Source organism: Canis lupus, chromosome 24 (assembly GCF_011100685.1).
Source record: "Canis lupus familiaris isolate Mischka breed German Shepherd chromosome 24, alternate assembly UU_Cfam_GSD_1.0, whole genome shotgun sequence".
NCBI lineage: Eukaryota > Metazoa > Chordata > Mammalia > Carnivora > Canidae > Canis > Canis lupus.
Genome location: NC_049245.1, coordinates 46,773,914 through 46,791,467, shown reverse-complemented (window position 1 = coordinate 46,791,467; position 17,554 = coordinate 46,773,914). Strand labels below are relative to the sequence as shown.

The 17,554-nt window shown below is 59.3% G+C and overlaps 1 protein-coding gene across 1 annotated transcript in view; it reads right to left on the bottom strand.

The window, feature by feature from the left end:
- The window catches only part of CDH4 (cadherin 4), a 500,399-nt gene that overhangs the window by 108,378 nt on the left and 374,467 nt on the right, over positions 1–17,554 (bottom strand). Inside the window, exon 4 of the mRNA XM_038572777.1 lies at positions 2,179–2,352. Coding sequence (XP_038428705.1) covers positions 2,179–2,352 — 174 coding nt within the window. The remainder of the gene's footprint in view (positions 1–2,178; positions 2,353–17,554) is intronic.

Here is a 17,554-nt window from a genome sequence, read left to right as displayed (position 1 = left end):
ATTTATCTATATTAACAGTGAATCACTAGTGAGACACATCAGGCAAATGACAAATGCCGTTCAGATAGGGGAGCGCCCCCAGGGCGGTGGGTGCGCGCAGTGGGGGCCGCAGAACACTCATCCTGTCGGTGGCGTGGGGCTGGCAGGCGGGCCCCCAACACGGGATTCCTGGGGATCTACTCCGAGGTCGGGGTTCACGCCTTGAGTGCTTTGCTCCAGTCTGTGTCCACGTCACAGCGAACCTCTAAGCAGTCAGGCCAGGCAGGGGGTACCCTGGGGAGCTGCCCCTCTCAGGGGGAATGAGGTCAGAGGCCGGCCTCCCTCTGGCGAGTCTGAGACTCTCTTATGCTCCCATGGGACTACGGCAGCCGATGGTTTCTGACACCAGAGTAGAGGGGTTCCCCTAGCAAGCAATTCTGGGACACCTGCCGGGAGCCTACGGTCGCACTATATTCGGACACCAGCTGCGGGAGACCCCGTCCCTCCAGGGAAGGGCTCAGACCCACAAGGCAGCCACCACTCAGGCGCCCACCCAAAGTCCAGCTGTCGCCTGTGCCTCCCACCGTCGGGCTGCAAGTCTGAGGTTCCCATGACCCTCCTTAGAACTCCGCTCATCCGCTGGAGCAGCCACAGGACACAGGACACGTTTACTCCACAGATTCTCAGTTTGTTACAAAGAACACACGACGCAACAGCAGGACGAGGAGCGGGAAGGGCGCCGAGCTCCCGCGCCCCCTCCAGCGCCCCAGCCTGAAGCTCCCCAAACCTTGGTCTCCTGGAAGCTTCCCCGTGGAGACAGGAGGCTCCATTGATCAGATTGCTGGCCATCGGCCACTGGGGTCGGACTCAATCTCCACCCAGTGTTGGGGGGCGGGGCTGCAAGCCCCTAATCCTCGGGTTGGTTCCCCCGGCAACAGGCAGCCAGCCCCCCTCCTCAGGGGACTTTCCAAAAGCCACTTCATTAACATAACACAAGACAGCTCCAGAGCTTTCCACTCTGGGGAAATTCCAAAGGTTTTCAGGGCTCCCTGGGGCTTGGGGAGGGCCACCCACTGGGGCTTCCTGTGGCCCTTCACCTTGTCACAGGCAGTGCCCGCAGTTGCAGGTTTGTGGCCGGTCACCGTGGGTGTGGTGGGTGCGGTGGGGCGTCTGACACGGACCCCACTGCTTTGTTCTGCTCCGTCTTTGCATTTTATTTTTTAAAGATTTTATTTATTTATTTGAGAATGAGCGAGTGCGCAGGACCGCTGGAGCACGGGGAGCTGCCGGCCCAGGGAGGAGAAGCAGGTTCCCTGCTGAGCAGGGAGCCTGACGCGGGGCTCGACCCAGGACCCCGAGATCAGGACCTGAGCTGAAGGCAGAAGCTCAACCCACTGAGCCCCCCGGAGCCCCCCAGCTGCCGCCCCATCTCTGCATTTTGAATCACACCCCAGCTTCCCGTGGAGCCGAGTGGGGAACAAAACAGGCTAATCAGCCCGAGGAAGGAAAGCAAGCCCTTCGCGCTGCCCCAGCGACCCTCACTTTCACCGAGTGGGGCGAGGCGTCCACGATGCACGGGAGATTACCGGATGGGATCTTTACCATCATTTTATCAAATTATTGCCCAGATTGGGTTGCAATTTTCTTCAAAGGGAAGAAGGAAATGCTAGTTGATGGTCTGGATTTTTGAAATACAGATCTGTAAAACCAATCCTCCCCTTCTCCCTGGGATAGCACCCTCGTGGCGGGGGCTGGGAGCAGGTGCACGGGAGGAGCCCACAGGCCAGACACCAACGTGCCGGATTTGGGGTCACAGCCTCATCCCAAGGCTTCTGGCTTCTCGCCAGTATCACGGCCACCATCACAGACCCGCCGTCTCAGTCGTTGTTGGAAAAGAGCGCGAGCACAGAAAGGTGTCAGAGCTCAAAGGCCCCAAGTCGCCGCCCTGCCCCCCTCCATCGGCAGGGGCCAGATGACCCACGTCCAGCAGGACCGCCTTCCCGAGGACGCGACGGCCCTCCTGATCTTTCTCTGTCTTGTGCCACCTCGTGACTGAATAGGTCCAGGCGCCAAGTGCAGAGTGTCCCTCGCTCCCGCTTCCCGACAAGCCCGCCACTGACTTGCCAGATCCCCGAGGAGAGGGAGGAGAGGGGCGCTGGGCCCAGACCCTTCCCAGCCGGCAGGAGGGGCTCCACTTACCCGCACGAGCTGCTGTGGGAAGGGCCCACGGGAGTTCTCTGGCACGTTGATGGGTGGGATGACCCAGTCCCGTTTCTGTCTCCTCAGCCCGTTGGTGTTCTGGTGCTGGGGCCACGGCAATAGCATGTCGTTGGGAGGCTGCGAGGCGTCCAGAGCGCCATTCTGCTTTCCTTTCTGTGGTATTAGCCGGAAGGGGGAGAGAAGAGCCAAAGAAGTCTGGTTAAGTTCTGCACAGAGGAAAAGGCATCTGTTCAGAGAATCTGTTCTGTCCTCCACCAACAGAGAAAGACTGGATGATGCCTGGGGAAGTGGCTAAGTGCTTGGAGAAAAAAAAGAATCAAGCAAGATACCCATGTAACAAAATGGATTACGTAATTACACGGTGAGGGAAAGAAACCGTAAAAACAGAAGAATACGTCGCAGAGTGAACTACAGCTTTTAAATCCCTGAAGGATGGGGTAAAAAGATCATAAAGGAAAACACATTTTAATTTAAGGCTCTTGTGCATGAAAACATAGGCTAAAGACCGTTGACGACTTTGGCAAACATGATTTACAACCAATCTGCCAAAGGGTTAACAGCCTCACTATACAAAGAGTTCTTACAAATCAATAGAAACACGAGATCTTTTTGATAACAGGAAAAGGCCATGAATAGAAATCAACAGAAAAATAAAACTCAGTAGGCTTATTAAAAATGTACACATCTTCCTGTAATCAAATAATGCAAATTGAAGTAATAAATCCTCTTCAGCTGTCAAACCGACAGGACTAAACAAATGGATCCTCGGGATGGTGGAGTGTGTCGGGGTAGCCAGCAGAAGTGATGGTAGAGGATGTGGGGGCCTGGGGTTGAGCAGACCTGGTGTCTTGTATTTATGTGCATCCGAAGGTTCACTGACTCCGGGCAAGTGGCTTCATCTCTCTGAACTCCAGCTGCTTCTGTTATAAAACGGGGCTGGTAATAATAGCCCTGAATTCACAGGGTTGCGATGGCAATTAAACTGATGAGAGCCCCTGCCTATCGGGCAGCTGCTGGGACTGGACGGCGATGGCACTCACCACTTCTGGGTGCTGACCACAGCCCTTGGCCAGCTGCGTGTGACAGTGACCATCCAGAGCCTCAAAAATCATCCTTGCTGTCAACTGAAAAAAAAATTTTTTTTTAAAAGGTCCTGGCTTTGGACCCAATAGCTCCACAGCTGTCCCACAGAAACTTTATGTAAGGGAAGCTCTTCCTATACACATGGTCATTACAGGTGTTCCTATAATAATATGATGCACATATAAAATAATAAAAACACCAGGAAAAAAACCTCCGGAGAGCTGACAGCAGTAAATATGAGCTAAATGCATTATGTGTGTTCATATTTTGGGATAGTACAGTCACGGAAAACTCCTGTTTGAAGACCAGGATCTGGAGAAATGCCTCGAAAATAATGGTAAGTGGAGAATGGCACCAAAGTGTACACATAGCCATATCCACCCCCCCCTTTGTAAGGACAGAAAAAAGATTGAAAGGAAATACATGAAAATGTCAATGATCACCAGTGAGCTTTATGCTGTTTTATTTTACTTTACTTCTTTTACCATCCTGTGTTTCTGAATGTTACAACATACATGACTTTCTATAATTAAGGGAACCAGCAGACTTCCATGGCCATGCAAGGCACCTGCATGGACCCCATAGACACGCAAGGCACCGTGCACTGACCCCACGGCCACGTACGGCACCTGCATGGATCCCAGGGACACTACGGCACCTGCACTGACCTCACGGACATGCGGCCCATCAGGGCTCACACGACAACAAGAGGCCTGGATGGGGACAGCCCATGGCACTTGGCCACAGTCTACTCCACGCCAACCACAGCGGCTCCCTCCTTGGCCTGAGCTCAGGGTCCCTCCAGCAAGGTGGCCCCAGGTGGGCTTACTATTGCCCTCCGTGGGCACAGAACCTTGCCCACTCCTTCTGGCAAAAAAGCTGAATAGAAGCACGTTAAATACAGAGAAAACCGCCTAGTTGATGAAAAAAAATAAGACCTCCTATCTGCTCCCCAGTGCTCGAATCAATGGGAAAACCCACCCAGACAAGCTCCTGGAAGGAGGGACCCCCACGGGGACTTTCTGCACCAGGGTCCCAGCTGGCGCGGCCTCGAGTCTCTGCAGTAAAAAGCATCTGTGGCATCTAAACCCCAACGCCTCTCACAGGCAGCCCCAGCCTGCGTGAGAAAGCAGCCACGCGAGGGGAGCCAGCCCGTCGCCCCGACGTCTACGGAAGGGGACATGACACCCACTCCTGTTCAAGTCAGGCTGCAGGTACCGGGACTCCTCTTCAGGGTCTAATGGTGACACAGCAATGGGGTCACATCTCTAGGTTCCTCGATGGGCTTCATGGAACTACATTTAGGACAGTCCTGGCCGCACGCTGTCCCCCCACTGCCAGCGAGGGGATGACCGCCTTCCCCGCCCCGGGGCACTGGGCGCTCCACACGGCCTCCGCCTACACCCCTCTCGCTGATGCCTCAGGAGGCTTCCGAAGGTCACGCAGCTCCGGGGGCAGAGGCAGGGATCTGAACGCCGGGAGTCAGACCTCAGGGCCGGAGCACCTGGCTGAGCACCACCCCTCACTGCTGGGTCTTTGCCTGTGACATCACACCCCCCTTTACCTGTCCTCAAGTTAGGCGTGGGGAGGGCTGGGCACAACGAGCATTACCGTTGGGAGGTGAGAGTGCGGCCTGCAGGCTGGGTGAGGGAGCCTCCAGGAGACGGATGTGGGCTGCTATCCCGGCCCGGGGCTCCCCACCCACAGGTAGGTAGTTCACCTGTCCCCAGGTACCCGGCCCAGGAGAAGGGCTGGGGTAGTGTGTGCCTGAGGGCAGCCAGCCGGACTTGGGGACCTTGCACGAGACGCCAGGAGCCCCCGCCACAAGCACAGCCTCAGGGAGGGGGTACTGGTCACCTGTGGCTTCCCCGATGCCCCCCCAGAGGGGGTGCGGACACACAGGTCTGCCCCCAACCCTGACCCTGACCCGGTAATGCTCCGGCGCCAGCAGACGCTCACCTGCGCTCCCAGCATTCCAGGCTCAGGACCCTAAAGCGTTCTCATTAAGCCATTTTTGTTTTTTGCTTTATCTTCATTTGCTTCGGATGAGCCTGCGCGGCGTTAATTTCCCTAGTGTTGCTTAAATAAATTGCACATATTTGCCACTATTTTAAAGCTGTGAGACACATGTAATAACAAAATCTGGTGAAAATCAGTGCCAGAGCCGTGCAGCCTCGGCCTGCAAGAGGCACCCGCTTCTCTGGTGGAGAAATGTCCGTGCGGGTCATCGGTTACGGCGATGGAGCGAGCACGTCGCTCTGGACACGCAGCAGCGCCAGGCCCACTCTGCGCGCGGCGCCCGACACGGATGCGCGATGACACGAGTTCTCAGCCCTGCGTGCGTTACTTGCAGGTGCTCCGGACTTCCTGAGGGACGACACCTGCTGAATTCCCCAGGCGTCCCTGAATGTTGCAGAGTTGAGGGTGGCTGAGTGTTGGCTAATGATACGAACCTGACCTCTGTGCCCCGTTGCTAACACGTACGTGTGTGCACACAGGGATGTACAGGTGGGCACACACGCATGCATGTGTGCAGGAGTGTAGTGTCTGCACATCTCTGTGCATGTTCATAACATGCCACACTTTTCTCAAAACCGAAAGCCCGGCACCGTGACGGGCTAGCCAAAGCCCATCACTGGCTCACCCTAGATGGCTTCATCCAGGCTAGAGGCCTCATTCTTGGTGGGAGTCGGGGGGCTCCTGGCTGCTGGACTGGCCTTTGGGGCCAAGCGAGCTCACAGCTGCAGAACTACAGGGCAGGGAGCCCTGAGGCGGGCACCTGGTCCCGCCATCCTCTTCCTGGACATCCGGGAAGATGTGGTTAAGAGGTCACCCTCCTGGAGCTGTGGACACGAGGATGCTGCATGGAGCCCCCAGCCTGAGCACGGCCAGATCTGGGCTCTGCGCCCATAACCACCCCTCGTCCTGTGCTTCGGGGTCAAGGACTGGCCATGCCGTCCACACGGAGGCCGGGCTGCCACCCGGGCTGTGCCCTGCTCCTGACCCCCGCCTGCTTGCTGCTGGATGCACTCCTCGTCGGTGCCCTTATGGCCTGCCGGGGCTCAGGTCCCGTTTCCCATCTTCCACCAGCCTCCCCACTGGACTCCCTGGCCCACGCACGTCCCCTGGGAAGCCCTGGGCACACGGCAGCTGGAACAAGCCTCCCAGAGCGTGGCCTGTGCCCTCAGGTCCTGGGATGGGTCGGCTCGGGCACCAGGCCTGAGGACCTTCACGTCCCCCTGTCCCTGCCCAGGGAGGGCACCTCCCGCCCTGCCCTGGGGGCCGAGGCCTCCTTCTGGCCGCCCACTCGGCACAGGGCACGCACAGTGGGCAGACTTAAATGCGGGGTTGCACACATTTCCTGAGCACCAGAAATCAAGGGACCCTCAGGCTCTGCCCTCAAAAGTGCTCGTGTGGAGTGGCCGGCCAGGAGCCCGAGGGCAGAGAAGACGGGGGCACAGGGCAGCCAGCGGCCCGGGGTATCCTCTGCTTTACTCCTCAGGACGGCTGCTGTTCTGTGGGGCAGTGACCAGCACCGAGCCAGGACCAGGCAGGGTTCAAACCAGCAGCCAGTTACATGCCATTCAATCCGTCTGGGGCGGGCGACACGCTTCATGGGGTATTTACACCTGGGCAGGGTACTGAGGGGTGAAGAGGAGCTTGTCGGGGGTGGGTTGGGGGACGAGGCTGGGAAGGAGTGGCCAGGAAGGGGCGACGTGGAAGCAGGACAGCATGGGTGCCTCCAGAACCGTATTAAACTAAAGGGATGTTTGGGGCTTAGAAGTAGGGGGGGAGCATCCCAGGCTCCCCGGTGGGCAGAGCTGGTCTGACACAGGCTGCTCTTTACTGGCCTGGTGAGGCTTGTTTTGCCCCCTGCACCCCCAAGCCGTGGCTCCTCTGTGTGGAGCGAGGAGACACTTATGGGGAGGTAGCGGGGGTGATGTTGGGGCACTGGGCAGACGGTCGGGGGTTTCAGCCCCATTTCCGGTTCACAGTGGGGAGAAACTCGAGAAGAGTCACGCTGGAGGGGGTCCTGCAGGCTGAACAACCAGGGGCGCAGAGGGGAGGGGTCGGGGCCTTTTGCCGGGACACCAGGGGGTGGTGGCCTGGCCTAGAATGAGCCCCAGGTGTTCAGAGGGACGAGGGGCTTCGGGGTGTCCTACAGCCTCATAGCTCAGGTGAGGGAACTGAGGCACAAGGAGGAAGGAATTTGCCTGGCTGGTGGGGGAGGGGCTGAGCCAGGGGTGGTGCAGGGGGAGGTGCCCCCTGGGAGGAGACATGGGTTCCCTCCTGGATGCTCGAGGCAGGGTTAGCTGTCCCCTGGGATGGGCCCCCCTCCGGCCATGGGCAGGCGGCAGGGATTCCACCCTGGCGGCTGCACCGGGCATCCCCCCCGGCCGTGGTGGCCTCCCCGCAAGGAGGGCAGGGCACTACCTGGGGCTGCAGGAAGGATGGGCTCGCTGCCCTGGACTAGGGAGCAATGGGGTGGGAGGGGTCCCCACCAGTCCCCCCACAACCTCGGGCTCAGGTGTCTTGGGCCACAAGGGACACCTGCCCCCACCCCACCCCACCCCACCCCTCTCGTCCCCTCCACACACCCCAGTCGTGCCCTGGGTCAGGGCTGCCGGTGAGCCGGTCCTACCTGGACACACCTGGGTGCCCAGGTGCCCCAGACGCAGCCCGCACTGCCCAGTGCACTGACGGGGGGCACTTCCCCAAAGGGGCAGATGAGGGTGTGGAGCGGCCCCCGGTGCAGACCACACGGGCCACTCTCACTTGCAAAGTCCTAGATCTGCTTCTTCAGCAGCTTTTATTTGCAAAGCGTTTCTCGTTTCAGCTGCCTCTCCCTCCGCGGCTCTCCGGGCCGGAGTCACTCTGCCGACGGTGCTCTGGGACAGCGAATAGCCAGGGGACCTCGTGAGGCCAGGGGCCCGGAGCGGGGGTCCCCAGAGCCGGGGGTCCTAGAGAGGGGATCCCAGAGTGGGGGTCCCAGAGCAGGGGATCCCAGAGCCGGGTTCACAGAGCTGGGGTCCCAGAGTGGGGGTTCCAGAGAGGGGATCCCAGAGTGAGGGTCCCAGAGTGGGAGGTCCCAGAGCCGGGTTCACAGAGCTGGGGTCCCCAGAGAGGGGATCCCAGAGTGGGGGTCCCCAGAGTGGGGGTCCCCAGAGTGGGTCCCAGAGCAGAGGTCCCAGAGCCGGGGTCCCAGAGGGTGGTCCCAGAGTGGGGGTCCCAGAGCGGGGGTTCCAGAGAGGGGATCCCAGAGTAGGGGTCCCAGAGCCAGGGTCCCAGAGCCAGGAGCAGGACCTCAGGTGTGCCTCTAACTGTCTCTGGGCCTCGGTCTCCCCGCTCAAGGGGCTGCGTGAGCTCTGGGCATTGGGCGACCTGGACAGCTGGGGTGTGAGCAGTGGGCTGGGGCACCAGCCCAAGGGTCAGCTTCCCCCCACAATTGGGGAGGGTAATCTCACTGCCGGGTGGGAGTCTGGAGTCACCGCATCGAAGGACGTCGACTTCGCAAAGACAAAACGGCATCTGGGGCCTCCCCGGGCTGACGGCTGGTCCCTCTGCAGACAGACCGTCTGTGGCACCTGGGCGCCTGCGGGGCCCAGGACAGGTGGCCTTAAGGTCCTTCCGGACTTCTCGTCTGGCCCTGGCAGCTGTCCCCCGGCAGGCTCTCTGGGCCGGGCTCAAGGGCAAGCGTCCCCTCTTCCAGGGATAACGTGGTGAAGCCCCCGCACTCGGCTCGCAGGTTGTTATTTTAGGGAAAGAGTTGGGAGGTGAGGGGCCCGAGGACAGGACGACGGCGCAGCAATGACGACAGCCCTCCGGCTCACCGAGACCGAGGCCGCGGTTCACGGGCAAGCTGTGGAAGAAGCCGCGAGTCCACCGCCGGCCCCTGCCGGTCCGAACCTGCACCCCACAGCCATCTGCGGGCGCTGCCCCCGCGGCCCCCGCTCGGCACATTATTTTCGTCGGCTCCCGGCAGCTCTGTGCCGCCCGGTCTTGCTCTCCCTGTACCAGAGGATTGTTCTGTGTGTCTGATTATGAGTGTAATTGAGTGTGACTTCCAGGTGAGGTCTTCAGGGACGCCACAGATGAGGAAGAAGCCGGGTCATTTCCCTCCATCATCAATTCACCAGGGAAAGATGAATAATGCAAAACTGACCCGAGGCAGGATTTAAATTATCGCCTTTTTTTTTTTTTTGGAAAAAAGCGGGGGGGGGGGTGGTGGTGGAAGAAAAATAGTGTCAGGGGAAGGCTACGATCATACGCACCTCCTCCCATCTACATGCAAAAAGTTCTAATTCATCATATTTTCTATTATCTAACTGTTCACCTGTAAGGGACACAGAGTTATTAAGAGCCAAGTGTGAGCACTGGCTGTTAAATGGGCTGACTTGTCAAGCATCAGAGGTGAAGGTAAATAGGAAGCATAAATAATCAGAGGCCACGGAGCTCAGGTGGCTTCCCTCGGGCCCTTCCTGCCATCTTGGTCGGGGGTGGGCATCTGCTGCTTCCTGGGTGACTATGTCCCTATTTCCTCGTGATAGGGATGCAGGCGACAGGTCCCACTGCACCCCTTCCTGACCCAACGTATCAGGTGCTGTGGAGCAGGGAGGGGGGAGGCCCAGCCCCAGTCCACCCGCATGGTGGACAGGCTCCCGGGGTTTGGAGCCAAGCACCTGCTCTAGAAATGCCTCCCAGGTGCAAAGGGACACGAGAGGAAGGGCAGAGCCTGGGCAAGGCCAAGTGAAGAGTGTCACGGGCCAAGGTAGGGGCAGCCCCGTGGAAACCCAGGGGTGGGAGCAGAGGGGGAGCAGAGGGAGGGCAGAAGGGGGGCAGAGGGGGGCAGAGGGAGGGGGGTGCAGAGGGGGCGGGAGCAAGAAGGGGGGCGGGAGCGGCACCGGGCTCCCAGCACAGTCATTAGACCAGGGACACTTGGCGCTTCTGCAAAGCGTGGTGGGTAAAAGGAGTCGGCTATCCTCCGGGGAGTGGGGATGGGGTGGGATGCTCAGAGTCGCCCTCTCAGCAGACGCAACTAATATGGAAACTGCCTCAAGATGCCCACGTGCCAGACCCCAAGGGGTGCATTTCTAAGGTGTGCCCAGCAGCCCTGACCCCCCAAAGATGTCACAGATGACAGCCTGACGCCCCGACAGGCCCTCCCCGCCATCCTCAGGTCCGGGGTTGACCTGCTGGACGCTTCCTTCCTTAGCCTCTCAAATTCCTTCCACTTTTGAGAAAGTGGCCTGGACCCGAATCCATCTGATTTGATAAAAGAATCTATGGAAAAATCTCCACTTTGTTCCCGGTGGGACATGCCACGCGGGCACCGTGTCTGCTGATGCTCAAGGCTTCTCCTTCACCACGGGGCTCCGGGTGGGCTTCTCATGTGCACCCAGGCCCCTCCCCTCGGCGTCCCTGGGGGGCCGACTCCCGCGACCGGCACTGCAGGCCTGCGGACCCCGATGCCCGGACACGGCTTCCTCGGGCGGGCGCCGGGCAGACGATGAGGAAGGGCTGGGGGCGGGAGAGGGCGACGCTGGGCTCTAACCTCCCTGGGACCTGTTCTCCCGCCTTCCGGGCCGGGCGGTGCACACCCTTCTCTGTGCGGTCAGTGCGCGGCTGAGCGCCGGCCTCCCCGCACGGGGGGATCTGCGCTTGGAGGACGGAAGGTTCTGGGGGCCCTGGGAGGCCACAAGCTTCGTTTTCTCCACTCCCACGAATAAAGCAGCCCTTCTCCCCCGCTCCCCGTCCTTCGTGACACCGAGCAGGTGCCAGTGAATGCAGCCGGTACCTCGTTCCTTTAGCCTCCCTGCCGGGTCCCGCCCGGGCTCGGAGGCACCTGTGATTCACACGCGCACAGTGACCACTGACCTGTGTCCATCGTCCCACCTGCCCGTTCCTGAACGGCCCTAACAGCTGGGGAAGTAAGTGGCCCATCTCAGACGCAAAAACACGACGAAGGGCCTGGTGCTCCAAGATCACTGATGGCATAGGGGTCTGTGGTCAGGGGGATGTGCGGGAGGCCACGGCCCTCGTGCACTGTGACCTGACCGAGGTGGTCGGTCGTGCTTTATTCCCCGAACACGGGTGTCACTTATGCCTCTCCTCTGTCTCCTCCTGTTTCCACTGCTTCCTTACGGCTTTGGGTGACACGTGCTTCCATAAAGGAAATACCGCCTCCCCCACCCCCCATGTCAAACCTGGTGCTGATTTTCACTGAAGATAATCAGAATCTTAAAAACAAAAGAAGCACTAAAGTCTGTCCTGATAGTTCATTTCTCTGCCTCCTACTCCCCTTTCAATATGCATTTGAAAAATGGTACATTTTGTTTGCCTGCAAGCATGTATATTTAAAATATTTAACTAGGCTGCTATCTGCAGCCTTCTGGCTGGTTTCCATGGCAGCTAAGGACGGACAGAGTAAAATGGTATTTAACAAACACAAAATAAAACAACGGGGAAACATCTCTGTTCCTCAGCAAATAGAACATGCGAGCCGTTCTAAATAAACATTTGCATGAGTTTGGTTCTGAGAGGCGCCGAGCGGATTTTCCGACGTGCGCATGGCCCCTGAGCAGATGGACGCAGGTGTGATCTTCCCCCCACAGCACTACGCTATTTCTGACTCCTGATCTCTTCTAGGAAGGGCAGGCGGGTTTGCAAATTCCCATGGAAATCATTCCTGGCTTGGTTATTCCCTCCTGTATCCCCGTGGGAGAGCGTCTTCGTTGCTCACTCACACCCAGGGCATCGGGGAGGGAGGGGCTGCTGTCGTCCCCGCACACACCTGGGCAGGTGAGGCCCTGGCAGGTGCAGTGACCGGTCACGTCCCCCGAGCTGGCGCACGGCTCCTCTCTGCCCTGCGGCTGGTTAGCGTGAGCTCTCCTGACACCCTGTCCCACCCGGGCCAAGCAGGGGGACCCAGGTCCGGAAACTGAGCCGCCCCCGTGGAAAGACTTCAGTCGGGGCTGCTCAGGCACTTTTACCAGCCGGGGGCTCCTGGTTGGGAAGGTGTCATGCTGTTCCTATTGGCGTCAGAACCACCTTTCTCTTGAATACCTCAAAGGTCACCCCCTGTCCTCCTTCGCCTTCTCTCTCCCCAAAAATGAGGATGCGGTCGGCACAGCACCCAGTGCAGGCAGGACAGGGTGCACCCTGCAGGGCAGCATGCGTGTGCAGACGGCAGGCTCAGGGGCCGCGGTGAGGCCTAGGATCCAAGCACAGAGGGCAGGACGGGAGACCCCACCCCATCCCGACGAGCCCCCCCGTGTGGGTGTGCGTGCACGAGGCTCACACCACGCGTCCAGCCGGGTTGCTCAGCCGTCCAGGCCTCCCCAGCTCACCCAGGACCCCCAGTGCCCCGGCGGTTGAACACCTGTCTCCAGCCCAGGGCCTCTGCGCCTCGGCACTGCCAACATTAGGAACTAGACTGCTCTCCGGGGTGTGGCCTCCTGGGCATTTGCCGGGGGTCCGTGGACCCCACCTACTTGATGCCAGAAACTCCCCTACCTGCCGCCCCCACCCCCAGTTGTGACAACCCAAAGTGTCTCTAGGCTCCTCTGCACGCCTTGAGAGAATCAAGAAAATCATACTTGTCTAGAAACATTTTAAACGAAACTACTCTTCATTTTACGGGGGGGGGGGGGGGGACAATCGCAGCAAAAAAAAAAAAAAAAATTTAAATTAAATTAAATTAGCAAGTTAAGCCACACTGTGTTACTTTTTTCCCGGAGTTGTTAGCGGTGGAACCAAATGAATCTTTCACATTGGTGTCAATTAGTGAGAAATATCGTCAGTTTTGTCAGCGTTGATGGCTCTGGAAGGCTTCAAAGAGGACGTGATCAGGGTCGGCCTGAGAGCCTTAACTCAACCAGACTTCCAGTCTCATTTCCTTCCGGAAGGCGCCCCGGGGATGTTCAGCCCCGTAGTCGGTTCTGCTGTCCACCGAGGACGTGGGGCCCGCAGGATGGGCTCCAGGCCGCGTGTACGCCAGGTGGCGGGGCTCAGGCTCACAGGTGACCTCGCTGGGGCTTCTTCTCAAAGCAGAAGCGCCCACGACCGCCTCTCTGTTGTTTCCAGAAACATCTTCAGGAACAAGAAGGATTTTATACTTCACCAAACATCCGGTGGGAGCCACGGCCTGGAGAGAACCACCAACCTGCGTGCGTCTGGACACACCTGCTTGATTTTCACCAGAAACACCTACCGGAGGGCAGCCTGCACCCACGCTGCCTCACTCGCGTGCATGCACACGCACACGCCAGCCCCTATCAGAGGCTACAGGCCCCGGGGGTGGGTGAGCAACAGCCCAAGGGCACAAGCACGTCTGCAGTGCTCACAGCTCTTGTGCACACACGCACCCGTGCCGTCTCCGCTCACTACACGCCCAGGAGGCTGCGTGCAGAGAAGTGTCCCCTGGCGCTGGCCGCCCGGCCCCCCAGGCCTAGACTCGGATGGGCTGAGACGGGATCTCGCCCAAGGACGGGAGAGGCCGGGGCTGGAGGCGGCCTCTGTCTTCTCTTATGCTTTAGGCCTTGGCTCCTAATGTCGCCTTTCTGACCCTGGACACGGCGGCAGCCTCTGCCCCCTGCTCAGGGCCGGCTCCCAGTTCCCGGGGTATGGGGACACAGAGGCTGCCGCAGGGCGCGTCGGGCAGGGACACAGCCGTGCTCGGTCGTCACTCCCCCAGGGAACCAAGAGAGGGACTTGGGAGCTTTCTGACCCAGGGGACCCCAGAATCCTCTGAGGGTGCCCTGCCCGTCATGTCCACCTCGAGATTGTGCTCCTGGAGACTGCAGGGACCCGTGTGGCCTGTCTGCCCCGGCTGACATGCCGGAAGCTTCCTTGCCTGGCAGCGACGCTCGTCCTCGTCCCTTTGGTCTCCGCCCGGCTGCCAAGCATCAGCGAGCTGCCGCTCCTGCCTGACTCGGCTCCCGCCCGGCCGGTCTCACTGGGACAGTGCCGGCCAGAGTCGTGAGGCCCCCCGGGCTGTGCCGGTGACCCGTCACCTCCGCCCCGCAAGAGGGCGGGCGGGTCAACCCCGGCACCCGGGTGTGCGGGGCCCTTTGCAGCCTGAAATAGTGTCAGCGTTTAGCTTTCCCGCCGGGCACGTCCTGCTCACCCGGGGCCAGGAGAGGACAGTCGGGTGGACGCGTCGCCCGAGGGCCGTTCTCCGAAACCGCAGACAAGGAAGCCAAGAGGCCCCTCCGACCAGGTACAACCACCACTCACACCCTGCGCGCCAACAGTTAACAGCCGCCGTGAGTTTGAGGAGTTCCGCTCATCCCTGGGGACCCAGCGGTGTGGGGGTGCGGGGCTGCGGGGCCCTGACGTGCAGGGATATAGGGCTTGTGGGGTGTGGGCAGTCCGGCGTGTGCCTGGAGCAGCCCTGTGGTGGGGGGGGGGGCGAACACGCATTAGGGCTGCAGGAGGCCGCCCCCACGGGGCATGGGCGCGGACACGTCTACACCTCGCCCACGATGGCTGATCGCTCGCACGAGGCCATCCGTCTTCTGGGAAGAGATGAAAGAGCCGTCTTGCCACTGTCTGAAGTCACACACTCCATCCCTCGGGCAGCACCTCTGACCTGGGTGCCTTCCCAAGGCACCACCTTGCGCGGAAAGCCCCACGGGGCCCCTTTCAGTCAAAACCTCTGAATCTGCGGTGTCTGGGTGCAGGCCCAGGCGCGCCGGCCCTCCGGTGCTCACTTGGGGGCCTTCCTGCCTCGGCCGGCCTTGCCTGAGGGGTCTCACCTCTCGGGTGGGCAGGTGGACGGCAGGAACGGGTCCTTAGCGGGCCGTCTCCAGCGCACCGTGTCGTGACCCCCCTGGGGGTCCTTGGTGATGGAGGCGACGGGCTCCTGCCTGCTCTCGGGATGGAGGGGTGACGAACTGTGGGCGGGTGCAGACGGACGGCAGGGCCTCGCCATAGGGGTCTTGGCCAGACCTGTTCTTGCTGTCCTGGGGACTGCGCGGCAGCATGCGGAGACCTGGGGGCGTCTGGAGGCCTGGGCGGGACCCCGGCTTGGGACCCACAGCCCACGTTTGGGGGCCTACACGAGGTCTGTCTGCAGTCCGCTCAGCCACAGGCGGGGAGGCCACATGCCTGGTGAGACAGCGTCCTGGGGCCGCCGAGCCAAAGCACCAGAGCCCGGGGCGTGGTGACAGCGGAAGTCTGAGGTCAAGGTGTCGGGGCGGGGGGGGGCGGGGGCAGTTCCCTCTGGGGCCGTGGGGAGAATCCACTCGGGGCCTCTGTCCTCCACTCCGGCGGCCGGCTGGCCGTCTCCACCGTCCTTGGCTGTGGAAGCGTCGCCCTGCTCCCCGACTTCACCTGCGGAGTCCCCCCTGCATGCGTGTCTGTGTCCAGATTTCCCCGCGGCGTCAGCACACCAGCCTGACCTGCGTGTCTGCGAGGCCTTCCGACAAACTCCCCCATTCCGAGTGAGCGCAGGTTAGCACCCCGCAGATGCTCCCCGGGGGACGCTTTCGGCCCGTCCAAGGCGGGGACGCAGGAACGCGTGGGGAGACCATGTCCGCCCCGGGGCCGGCCGGGCGTGGGTGCCGCTCGCCTGAGTGTATCTTTCATAAATGCTGACGTGTGCGTTAAGAGCCAGGATTAGTTTCATAAACAACAGTTTCTTTTTTGCAAACTATACCCACAGGTCCCATTGCCACGTTCGAGTGCGAGCGCAGCCCGTCAGCTGACAACCATGCGCGAACCTTTATCTTCAGTATTTACTGTTAGGCCAGAATATTGCTCCGATTCCTCGGGGGCGATCCAGCACTCCTGTGGGAAATATGTGACCTCATTTGCATTTTCTAATTGAATTGCTATCAGCTTTCCTGCAAGACTGCACAAAAAAATGTTATTCCAGATTCCAGCATGGCTGGTATTACCCACAGAAAGGCTGCCTTTGAATAGTTGCTAAGAGAGGAAACGGGAAGGGGAAAACTTGCCAGATTTTTATGGCTCGTCTCACCAGGGAGCTGTCAGTTTTGTCCAGCTCCACCGAGTCGCCCAAAACACCGGGCAGGGAGGCTGCACTTGGAGAAAGAGGATTCACGGAACCGGGAAATTAGGGGGACCCCGCACGCTGGTCCTTGGGGGATGTACTTCAAAGCTCCTTTTGGCAAGAGCTTCCCGGGACTTTCCATCCTGCACACTGCTCCCTTGGAAAGGGTGCTTTCTGTGTCCAGAACCTTTTGCCAGCTGCACCTCTGCTCACTGTGTCCCCATCTGAACTCCCCACCGTCCCCAAACTCAGCCGGGAAGCCCTCAGCATGCATTATAGAAAAAAATTCTGCCCAGAATTGATTTTGGGCGGTGGGGTGGGCTAGGGGTCATTCCACCTTTATTCCTTAAGCATCATCTACTGAAAAGATCGTCCTTCCTCCGTTATCCTAGGTAGGGCCCGGCAAACTTTTTGTTAAGGGGGTCAGATAGTTCAATATTTTAGGCATCGCAGGCCAAGAAGTGAAATCAAAGGTATTAATATAGATACTTATACAACCGTTTAAAAATATAGAAACCATGCTTAGCTTGCAGGCCATCAAAAGGCGGGTGGCAGGTGGCAGGTCAGATCTGGCCGCGGGCTCTAGTGTACTGACCTTGGCCACAGAGCGCTGCTCTTATAAAAATCAAGCGCCTGCACCATGTGCACTGACGGGGTTTATCAGGCCGTATACGTGAAGCGAGTGAATTCTACTGTGTAAAAGCTACTCCTCCCTGAGGATGATTTTTAAAAAACATGAAATGTTTTTTTCTTTGCTTGCCATTCTGCTCCATTTGTCTATCTGATCACCTTTGCTCCTTAGCCACCCTATTTTATTTTATTTATTTTATTTTATTTTATTTTATTTTATTTTATTTTATTTTTTCATGAGTGACATGGAGAGAGAGGCAGAGACATAGGCAGAGGGAGAAGCAGGCTCCATGCAGGAAGCCCGATGTAGGACTTGATCCCAGGACCCCAGGATCATGCCCTGGGCGGAAAGCAGATGCTCAACCACTGAGTCACCCAGGCGCCCCTAAACCACCCATTTTAATTACTGCAGTTAATGGTTCTCAAATGGGGGAGACTTTAGTCCCTGGAAACATTTTGCAAAGACTGGAGAGAGCTCTGGTGGCAATGGGGGTCTAGGGGTAGGGGCCGGGGATGCTGCTGGGTGGACGTCCTACAGCGTGCAGGACCACCCCACCATGGAGGATGGTCTGGCCTGAATGCCAGCAGTGCTGAGGTCAAGAAACTGCTCTGGTTTGCACATAGACC